This window comes from Rhinoraja longicauda, chromosome 5 (assembly GCF_053455715.1).
Source record: "Rhinoraja longicauda isolate Sanriku21f chromosome 5, sRhiLon1.1, whole genome shotgun sequence".
NCBI lineage: Eukaryota > Metazoa > Chordata > Chondrichthyes > Rajiformes > Arhynchobatidae > Rhinoraja > Rhinoraja longicauda.
Window position 1 is genome coordinate 3,234,464 of NC_135957.1, and position 11,338 is coordinate 3,245,801.

The 11,338-nt window shown below is 49.8% G+C and overlaps 1 protein-coding gene across 1 annotated transcript in view; it reads left to right on the plus strand.

The window, feature by feature from the left end:
- Positions 1-3,672, plus strand: part of wdr43 (WD repeat domain 43) — a 68,526-nt gene extending 64,854 nt beyond the window's left edge. Inside the window, exons 17-18 of the mRNA XM_078399974.1 lie at positions 334-389; positions 2,964-3,672. Of these exons, the coding sequence (XP_078256100.1) occupies positions 334-389; positions 2,964-3,083 (176 nt within the window). The 3' untranslated portion in view covers positions 3,084-3,672. The remainder of the gene's footprint in view (positions 1-333; positions 390-2,963) is intronic.
- Positions 3,673-11,338: the final 7,666 nt, after the last annotated feature.

Below are 11,338 nucleotides of genomic sequence, written 5' to 3' on the forward strand. Positions count from 1 at the left end.
GAGCCTACACTGCCTCAATAGCAAGGACGTCCTTCCTCAAATTAGGAGACCAAAACTGCACACAATACTCCAGATGTGGTCTCACCAGGGACTTGTACAACTGCAGTAGCTTCTCTAACTTCATTATAATTGCTCTTAAAACACTCTCCCAAATTCCTGCCTGATTCTTTACCCTCAAAGGTTTGTTAAGAATATTATTGCCTTCCATTAAGACCCTATCCGCCACCTCTTGATGCCGACCGCAGCATTTCCTTCCATCCCGGTGCATAATGTGGGAGGCGTTGTAAAAATACGGCCCGTGCATTGACACTGATTCTTTTTGATCCGTTCTAGAATCATCGGAAGACGAAAACTCCGAAGACGAGTTGATGGAGGATCAGGAATCCGATGCAAGTTTATCAGAATCATTCATGCATTTTAGTCACGCCGTTATAGATTTTTTTAGATTTCAAGATACAGCGCGGAAACAGGCCCTTCGGCCCACCGAGTCCGCGCCGCCCAGCGATCCCCGCACACTAACACTATCCTACACACACTAGGGACAATTTTTACATTTACCCAGTCAATTAACCTACAAACCTGCACGTCTTTGGAATGTGGGAGGAAACCGAAGATCTCGGAGAAACCCCACGCAGGTCATGGGGAGAACGTACAAACTCCGTACAGACGGCGCCCGTAGTCGGGATCGAACCTGAGTCTCCGGCGCTGCATTCGCTGTAAAGCAGCAACTCTACCGCTGCGCCACTGTGCAGTTGCTGTTAAGCTGGAAGAGAAGATTTACGAGGATGTTGGCCGATCTCTAGGGCCTGAGCATTAGGGAGAGGCTGAGCAGGCTGGGACTTTATTCCTCGGAGCGCAGGAGGATGAGGGGTGATCTTATACAGGTGTATGTGATCCATGAGAGGAATAGCTGGGGTAAATTCTGGGTCTTTTACCCAGATAAGAGGAATTAAGAAAGAGAACGCAAGTTTTAGGTGAGGGAGAATAGATTTAATAGGAACCTGATTGAGGGCGTGCAGCGTAGGTTTATTCGGTTAATTCCCGGAATGGCGGGACTGTCATATGTTGAAAGACTGGAGCGACTAGGCTTGTATACACTGGAATTTAGAAGGATGAGAGGAGATCTTATCGAAACGTATAAGATTATTAAGGGGTTGGACACGTTAGAGGCAGGAAACATGTTCCCAATGTTGGGGGAGTCCGGAACAAGGGGCCACAGTTTAAGAATATGGGGTAGGCCATTTAGAACTGAGATGAGGAAAAACCTTTTCAGTCAGAGAGTTGTGAATCTGTGGAATTCTCTGCCTCAGAAGGCAGTGGAGGCCAATTCTCAATGCATTCAAGAGAGAGCTAGTAGATAGAGCTCTTAAGGATAGCGGAGTCAGGGGGTATGGGGAGAAGGCAGGAACGGGGTACTGATGGTGGAAGATCAGCCATGGGCTCGAAGGGCCGAATGGCCTCCTCCTGCACCTATTGTCTATTGTCTGATGAGCAACTTTATTTTAACACAAAGGGTGGTGGGTGTATGGAACGAGCTGTATGGTGGTTGTTGGGACATCTAAATAACGTTTTAGATAACGGTACAATCATAACGTTTAAAAAAAATAAATTTGGACAGGTACATGGATAGGAAAGGTTTGGATATGGACCCAACGCAAGCAGGTCGCACTAGTGTTGAGGGGGCAAGTTAGTCGGTGTGGGCAATTTGAACCGAAGGGCCTGTTTCCAACTGTATCGCTCCATTAACGCCTCGTGGAATTCGCCCTTTAAAAGAGGAGACTAAGTTAGACGTAGACATAGCCAATAGGTGCAGGAGGAAGGCAAACCCTGTCCATTTATGAATATGTGGCTGCACCTTGGCGCAGCGGTAGAGCCCGTGTTCCATCCAGACTTACAGAAACCCGTGTTCCATGCAGACTACGGGTGCTGTCTGTGCGGAGTTTGTACCTTCTACCCGTGACCACATCCGGTTTCCTTCCATATTTCAAAGACGTGCAGGTTTGTAGGTTAATTGTCCCGGCGTGTAAGGTAGAACTAGTGTGCGGGGATTGCTGGTCGGCCTGGTCTCGGTGGGCCAAAGGGTGTTTCCACACTATATCCCTAAATTGAACTAAACAATGAAAGCCATGTTTGTAAAACTGCAACAGGGTTGGGAATCTTGAAAATTAATGTATAATTTTTGAGCTCGCAGTGGATAAACTACACCAATCAGCCAAAACATTATGACCACTGACAGGCTAAGTGGATAACATTGATGATCTTGTTACAATGGCACCTGTCAAGGGGTGGGATATATTAGGCAGCAAGTGAACAGTTAGTTCTTGAAGTTGATGTGTTGGATGCAGGAGAAATGGGCAGGAGTAAAGACCTGAGCGACTTTGACAAGGGCCAAATTGTTATGGCCAGACGACTGGGTCAGAGCATCTGTGAAACGGCAAGGCTTGTGGGGTGCTCCCGGTCAGCAGTGGTGAGTATCGACCGACAGTGGTCCGAGGAGGGACAAACCACAAACCGGCGACAGACAAGCGTGTTGGGCGCCCAAGGCTCATCGATGCGCGAGGGCAACGAAGACCGACAGAAGGTTGACTGTGGCACAAGTCACAGAAAATGTTAATGGTGGTGATGGGAGGAATATGTCACAATACACAGTGCATCGCACCCTGCTGCGTATGGGGCTGCACACGGAGGACCAACAGCATATTAGGCAGGTGGGCATAATGGGCAGGTGGTCATAATGTTTAGGCAGGTGGTCATAATGTTTAGGGAGGTGGTCATAATGTTTAGGCAGGTGGTCATAATGTTTAGGCAGGTGGTCATAATGGGCAGGTAGTCATAATGTTGGGCAGGTGGTCATAATGTTTTGGCTCATCAGATCATCATGTTTTGGCTGATTTCTGGGGATGAAATGGGGATACATTTCTAGGGAAATGTTTGTAACACATGTCCAATGTTTCTAAACTTAGGAAAACTGGGAAGAAGAGAAAGAAGAGCGTGTGGACGACCCAAAAATGAACATTGATAAAGAAGTGAGTGAAGACTCTGGCGAGGACTTGCACACAGAGAACGAGAGCGAAGAGGAATGAAATCATTTTTTTAAAGGAAAATTGACTATATCTGCACACGTGGGCCAATGAGTCTGCCCTGAGCATCTGAATATATATATTTTTTCCACGCTGAAAATCTAGTTTGGAAAGCAGACGACAGACTGGCGGTGAAGACTGCACCCAGGATTGTCCGTGTACATTGGATTCCAAGGAACTTGTGACTCTTGTCAGCAGTACAAGGCTCACAGTTATATATTTCTGCAACCATGTTTCTAATGCAGGTCATTTTTTTTCTCTCAAAAGACAATTTCTATTTGGAGTGATCGCCACAGCCAGTAATGTGGAGCAAACTCGCGACCATTTGAAAAGGGGTGGGAGCTTTTAACACCAGTCGTCTAATCGTGACTACTGCTGTGACATTTTAACCTGATGGGAGGATGTGGTTTGGAGGTTTCTCCCAGGTGGGTTGGTTCTGACCAGCTGCTTTGTGTGCTTACAGGTTGGTATGTTACAGGTATGTAGTCACTAGCTGGTTGACAGAATTATGCATATTTGTCCATAAATCAATTTGCAGCTATTAATGCTGTTTTCTCCTTTGTATAGTGAATAAACAAGATTCTCCTTTACAAGATCGTTCTGTACTTTTTGTCTTTAGCAGCATCTATACACTAAAACTCTCGTTTGTTTGTTTGTTCCTGAACTACAGCCAAAACGGTACACGATAGCGCGACAATTTTAGGCCCACCTTACTGCGGAAGTGGCGGCGCCTAACGGCTGCGGCTCGCTAGCAGTCTGTTCGTCTTTTTTCCTTTTTTTTTTGTTGTGTGTCGGTGTTGGGATGTTTTTTTTGTTTGTTTTGGTTGTGTATGTGGGGGGGGTGGGGGAAACCTTTCGCTTTTAGGTCTCTTCCTCACGGCGCGGGGTGCGGCTCGGCCGCTGGACTTAACATCGCCCGGTGCGGCTTGGCCGCGGGGCCTTCCATCGCCCGGTGCGGCTCGGCCGCGGGGCCTAACATCGCCCGGTGCGGCTCGGCCGCTGGACTTAACAGTGCCCAGTGCGGCTTGGCCGCGGGGCCTTCCATCGCCCGGTGCGGCTCGGCCGCGGGGCCTAACATCGCCCGGTGCGGCTCGGCCGCGGGGCCTAACATTGCCCGGTGCGGCTCGGCCGCTGGACTTAACAGTGCCCGGTGCGGCTTGGCCGCGGGGCCTTCCATCGCCCGGTGCGGCTCAGCCGCGGGGCCTAACATCGCTGGTGCGGCTCGGCCGCTGGACTTAACAGTGCCCGGGCCGCGGGGCCTAACATCGCCCGGCGCGGCTCGGCCGCAGGACTTTTCATCGCTCGTGCGGCTTGGCCGCTGGACTTAACATCGCCCGGTGAGGGTTGGCCGCGGGGCCTTCCACCGCCCGGTGCGGCTCGCCCGCGGGGCCTAACATCGCCCGGTGCGGCTCGGCCGCTGGACTTAACAGTGCCTGGTGCGGCTTGGCCGCGGGGCCTTCCATCGTGCGGCTCGGCCGCGGGGCCTAACATCGCCCGGTGCGGCTCGGCCGCGGGACTTAGCTGCGCACGGCTCGGTCGCGGGGCCTTCCACCGCCCAGGTCGGCCGCGAGACGTTTCAGCGCCCGGTGCGGAGACTGCGGGTCGGTCGGGGACGAGCTGTCTGTCCGTGGGCGTGGGGAAGAGAGTGGAAGTTTTGTTGCCTCCATCACAGTGAGGGGGTGTTTGGAGTCACTGTGATGGACGTTTGTGTTGGGGTCATGTGTCTTGTGTTCTTTTTTGTGTGTGACTGCTATGTAGTTTCGTTCGGTACCTTGGTACCGAATGACAAATAAAGCTCTGTTGAACTGTTGAACTCACCGTCGTCCCTTTGGTGCTAATGGAAGAAGTTTCATTGAAATCGGTGGTTATTCACAAAATGCTGGAGTAACTCAGCAGGTCAGGCAGCATCTCAGGAGAGAAGGAATGGGTGGCGTTTCGGGTCAAGACCCTTCTTCATTCTTGAAATCGGTGTTATATTTTTTAAGTTATTCACATTTTAAAGTTTAAATCTATCTCCTAGGGAGGGAGGGGGATAAGGGGGATTGAGTGGGGGGGGGGGACTGTGGGGGGAGGGAGGGTGGTGGAAGAGGGTGCTGCACCAATGCAGGAAAGGTTTGGGCCCAACGGGTCCACTTGGTCTAGTCTCTAATAAAAATCCGTTATCCTGGAAAAGACGTGAATTCTATTTTGAAGACAACTGCTCCCTTTTGATGCCCCCAAAACAATGTTTCAATGGTCGCTGACTGGTTAACCCAGTAATTTTGGGCCCCATATCTGAGGAAGGATGTGCTGGCTCTGGAGAGGGTCCATAGGAGGTTTACGAGAACGATCCCAGGAATGAGTGGGTTAACATATGATGAGCGTTTGTCGGCACTGGGCCTGTACTCACTGGAGTTTAGAAGAATGAGAGGGGACCTCATTGAAACGTACCGAATAGTGAAAGGCCTGGATAGAGAGGATGTTTCCACTAGTGGGAGAGTCCAGGACCAGAGGTCACAGCCTCAGAATTAAAGGACGTTCCTTTAGGAAGGAAATGAGAAGGAATTACTTTAGTCAGAGGGTGGTGAATGAAACTCTGCCACTTTCTCCCCGTGACCTGCGTGGGTTTTCTCTGATCTTCAGTTTCCTCCCTCGCTCCAAAGACGTACAGGTATGTAGGTTAATTGGCTTGGTGTATGTGTAAATTGTCACTAGTGTGTGTGGGATAGTGTTAATGTGTGGGGATCTCTGGTCGGCGCGGGCCCGGTGAGCCGAAGGGCCTGTTTCTGTGCCATATCGCTAAACTAAACTGAATGGGCCAAGTCAATGGATATTTTAAAAGCAGAGATAGATGGATTCTGTGGAGATTGGGGTTAGGAGGGAGCGATAGATCAGCCATGATTGAATGGCGGAATAGACTTGATGGGCCGAATGGCCTGATTCACTCCTGTACTTATGAAAACACAGAGTTTGTAAATGCAGTTCAAGTAGACATGGAGATTAAGGACACCAAGCGCTGGAGTAATTCACTAGGTCAGATCGTATCTCTGGAGAACATGGATAGATGACGTTTCAGGGCAGGCCCCTTCAGATGTATCTCTGCAGAACATGGATAGGTGACGTTTCAGGTCGAGACAATAGACAATAGGTGCAGGAGGAGGCCATTCGGCCCTTCGAGCCAGCACCGCCATTCAATGTGATCACGGCTGATCATTCACAATCAGTACCCCGTTCCTGCCTCCCCATACCCCCTGACTCCGCTGTCCTTAAGAGCTCTATCTAGCTCTTTCTTGAATGCATCCCAGGAAAGCTGCAGGCCCCGATGGTGTGACGGGCAGAGTGCTGAGGGAATGTGCAGACCAATTATCTGAGGTCTTCACAAAAATCTTCAACCTGTCCCTTTTAACATCCACCATCCCTCCCTGCCTGAAGTCCGCCACAATCATCCCACTGCCGAAAAAGTCTGTCATCAGCGGTCTTAACGACTACCGTCCGGTAGCACTCACACCGGTCATCACAAAGTGCTTCGAGAGACTGGTCCTGCAGCACATCAAAGCCAGCCTCCCACCCACCTTCGACCCACACCAGTTTGCCTACAGAGCAAATAGGTCTACAGGGGATGCCATCGACACTGCTCTTCACACTGCACTGACCCACCTTGAACACCAGGGGAGCTATGTGAGGATGCTCTTCCTCGACTTCAGCTCTGCCTTTAACACGGTCATCCCGAGCAGACTGGTCACCAAACTTTCCGACCTTGGATTTTCCCAAACCATCTGCCAATGGATCAAGGACTTCCTGACCAACCGCCCCCAGACCGTCAAAATAGGCCCTCACCTCTCCTCCACCATTACACTGAGCACCGGCTCACCACAGGGCTGTGTGTTGAGCCCCATCCTTTACTCCCTCTACACTCACGACTGCGCCCCACCCATCCCACCAACACCATCATCAAGTTCGCGGATGACACGACTGTGGTTGGACTCATCTCAGAAGGAGATGAGACAGCCTATAGGGATGAAATCCAAAGGCTGGCAGCATGGTGTTCAGTGAACAATCTGGTCCTGAACTCCTCCAAAACAAAGGAACTTATAATTGACTTTAGAAAAACCAGTGGAGATTACGACCCACTCTACATCAATGGGGTCTGTGTGGAAAGGGTACCAGCTTTCAGGTTCCTGGGTACGCACATCGCAGAGGATCTTACCTGGTCTACCAACACCATCACCACAGTAAAGAAGGCACAGCAGAGACTCCACTTCCTGAGGATCCTCAGGAAAACCAACCTGCAGGAGAAGCTCATGTTGTCCTTCTATCGCTGCTCCATCGAGAGTGTGCTGGCATACTGTATAACCACATGGTATGCCAGCTGCTCAGAAAAGGACAGGAAGGCCCTTCAGAGGGTCATCACGACGGCCCAGAAGATCATCGGCTGCTCACTGCCCTCCCTGGAGCACCTGTTCAGACTACGCTGCCTCAGTAGAGCAGGCAAAATAATAAAAGATCCATCCCACCCCGGCCACCGTCTGTTTGTTCATCTGCCCTCTGGTCGACGTTTCAGGTCGATCAAATCCCGAACAAACAGACTTAAGAACAGTTTTTACCCCAGGGCCATACGAGAACTGAACACTACCTTTGCACTAGGCAACACCGTTAAAAAATCTTGTACTTAATATAATTGTATTTAATTGTATTTATGTATTTATTTGTTTTTGCATTTATTGCATATATGTTTGTACGCACCGTCAGGATTGGCTATTTTTTAATTTCGTTGTACTCGTTGCAATGACAATAAATGAATATTATTATTATTATTATTAATTGGCCTCCACTGCCTTCTGAGGCAGAGAATTCCACAGATTCACAACTCTCTGACTGAAAAAGTTTTTCCTCATCTCCGTTCTAAATGGCCTACCCCTTATTCTTAAACTGTGGCCCCTGGTTCTGGACTCCCCCAACATTGGGAACATGTTTCCTGCCTCTAACGTGTCCAACCTCTTAATAATCTTATACGTTTCGATAAGGTCCCCTCTCACCCTTCTAAATTCCAGTGTATACAAGCCTAGTCGCTCCAGTCTTTCAACATATGACAGTCATTTCATCAGGTAGGGCAAACTAAGCATTGCCATTCATTTCCTAAAGGATGGAATTTAAAACTGATGGAGTTGTTAGAACTTAAAACGTATGGAGCCCTGCTGGCACCAAACCTGGAACACTGCATCATCGTGGCCTACGTTTTAAAGAGGCTTTTCAGGACGTATGAGAATGAAATGGGTCGACTCCCAAAAATGGCACTGGAACCAAAACCAAAATAAAAAAAGATTAAAACGAGGAGACACGGAACTGCAGATGCTGGTTTACAAGAAAAGGAACAGTGCTGCAGTAGCTTGGTGGGTCAGGCACCATCTGTGGAGAGAATGGCCCCTTCAGGGGGTCTTGACCCGAAACGACACCCATTCACCCTCTCCAGAGATGCTGCCTGTCCTGCTGAGTTACTCCGGCATTTTGTGTGTACAGTTCCAAAGCTGATCAGCACGCAAAAAGCCCTGTGCGTTCTGTGACCATACCCACCCCTCTTTGGATGAAGGTGTATGCAGTATTGAATTCAGGGCACAATAGGCTTCTTATATCAGCCTCGCTTTCCTATGATTCTTTAGTTTAGTTTGGAGATACAGCGCAGAAACATGTCCTTCGGCCCACCCAGTCTGCTTCGACCAGCGGTCCCGCACTATCCTACACATGAGGGACAAGTTTCAATTTTACCGAAGCCAATTAACCTACAAACCTGCGTGTCTTTGGAGTGTTGGACGAAACCGGAGCACCCGGGGAAAAGCCAAGCACTCACGGGGAGAGCGTACAAACCTACAGGTTTGTAGGTTTATTGGTAAAAATTGTATATTGTCCCTGGTGTGTCGGAAAGTGCTAGTATACGGGGTGATCGTGGGTTAATGCAGACTCGTAGGGGCGATGGGCCTGTTTCCGTGCTGTATCTCTAAAGTACAGAATCCAACATATAGAAGATAGACACAAAACGCTGGAGTAACTCAGCGGGTCAGGCAGCATCTCGGGAGAGAAGGAATGGGCGACGTTTCGGGTCGAGACCTTTCTTCAGACTGATGTCAGGGGAGGGGGCGGGACAAAGTTAGAATGTAGTCGGAGACAGGAAGACTAGTGGGAGAACTGGGAAAAGGGAGGGGATGGAGAGAGAGGGGAAGCAGAGACTATCTGAAGTCAATGTTCATACCGCTGGGGTGTAAGCTGCCCAAGCGAAATATGAGGTGCTGCTCCTCCAATTTGCGCTGGGCCTCACTCTGACAATGGAGGAGGCCCAGGACAGAAAGGTCAGATTGTGGGCAAGCTGTACTGAGCTAGGTTCCAAACCTGCCCAAACACATTCAGCACATCATCCAAGATTCTGCCTGAACCCTGCAATGTCTCAAGTCTAAGGAAGGTCAGTGGCTCCCAATCGGAGTCTCAGATTCGCACACTGAGAATGTCACACGTGAATTGCTGACAGCACTGGGGCAATGCAGCGCCGGAGACCCGGGTTCCATCCTGACTACGGGCGCTGTCTGTAAGGAGTTTGTACGTTCTCCCCGTGACCTGCGTTGGTTTTCTCCGAGAACTTCGGTTTCCTCCCACACTCCAAAGACGTGCAGGTTTATAGGTTAATTGGCTTGGTAAAATGTAAAAAATTGTCCCTAGTGGGTGTAGGATAGTGTTAGTGTGCGGGGATCGCTGGGCGGCGCGGACCCGGTGGGCCGAAAGGGCCTGTTTCCACGCTGTATCTCTAAACTAAACTATATTTAACTTTAATTTTCTAACTCAATGAACTTGGATTCCCTGCAATGCTCTGTCTCTGTGGGGATTGGAAACCCCAGCTGTCGCTAATCTGTTCATGAATGCTGAAAGGCCTCTTGGTTGTTCATAGAACTGCTGACGAGACATTGAGTTGGCTTTTGGCCGTAATCCCCAATCCTCTGAAAACTGCCAAATGAATTTAATTGAATACATTTTATGAGCTAAACATGTACACGTACAAGGAATTTGCCTTGGTGCTTTGCTCGCAAGTAACAACACGGTACACAGCAGACAATTATAAATAAACCGTTTATAATTTATACGTGTGAAGAATGAAATTAAATACCAGAGCACAAGGAGGCTACAGACTTTTGGCTGTTGAGTAGAGCTACTGCTCGTGGGGGGGAAAAAGCTGTTTTTATGTCTGGCTGTGGCTGCTTTGACAGTCCGGAGTCGCCTTCCAGAGGGAAGTGCTTCGAAGAGTTTGTGGCCAGGGTGAGAGGGGTCAGAGATGATCTTGCCCGCTCGCTTCCTGGCCCTTGCAGTGTACAGTTGGTCAATGGGGGGAAGGTTGCAGCCAACAACCTTCTCAGCTGTGCGAACGATCCGTTGCAGCCTCCGGATGTGGTGCTTGGTGGCTGAGCCAAACCAGACCATGATGGAGAAGGTGAGGATGGACTCAATGATAGCAGAATAGAATTGGACCATCATTGCCTGTGGCAGATTGTGTTTCCTCAGTTGCTGCAGGAAGTACATCCTCTGTTGGACCTTTTTGACTGTGGAGTCGATGGTGGCCTCCCATTTAAGGTCCCTGGAGATGATGGTTCCAAGGGACTTAAATGACTCCACAGATGTGACTGTGGTGTTGTTAATGGTGACTGGAGGGGGGGAGGGGAGGGGGAGCTCTTCGAAAGTCTACAATTAGTTCCACTGTCTTGAGAGCATTGAGCTCCAGGTTGTTGCGATGGCACCAGGACGCCAGCTGTGTCACTTCCCATCTGTAGGCAGATTCCTCCCCATCCTGGATCAGTCCAATCAGGGTAGTGTCATCCGCAAACTTGAGGAGCTTGACAGAGGAGTCTGTGGAGATGCAGTCGTTGGTGTAGAGAGAGTAAAGGAGAGGGGAGAGTACGCAGCCTTGCGGTGCTCCTATGCTGAGGGTCTGCGGGTCCGAGATGTGCTTTCCCAGCCTCACATGCTGCTTCCTGTCTGTCAGGAAGTTGGTGATCCACTGACAGATGGGTTCAGGCACAGTCAGCTGGGAGAGTTTGTAGTGTAGTAGCTCTGGCACAATGGTGTTAAAGGCAGAGCTAAAGTCCACAAACAGAATCCTGGCATAGGTCCCCTTGTGGTCTAGGTGCTGGAGGATGAAGTGCAGGCCAAAGTTGACTGCGTCATTAACCGATCTATTGGCCCGGTATGCAAACTGCAGGGGGTCCAGCAGGGGGTTTGTGATGTTTTTCAGCTGGGCCAGCACA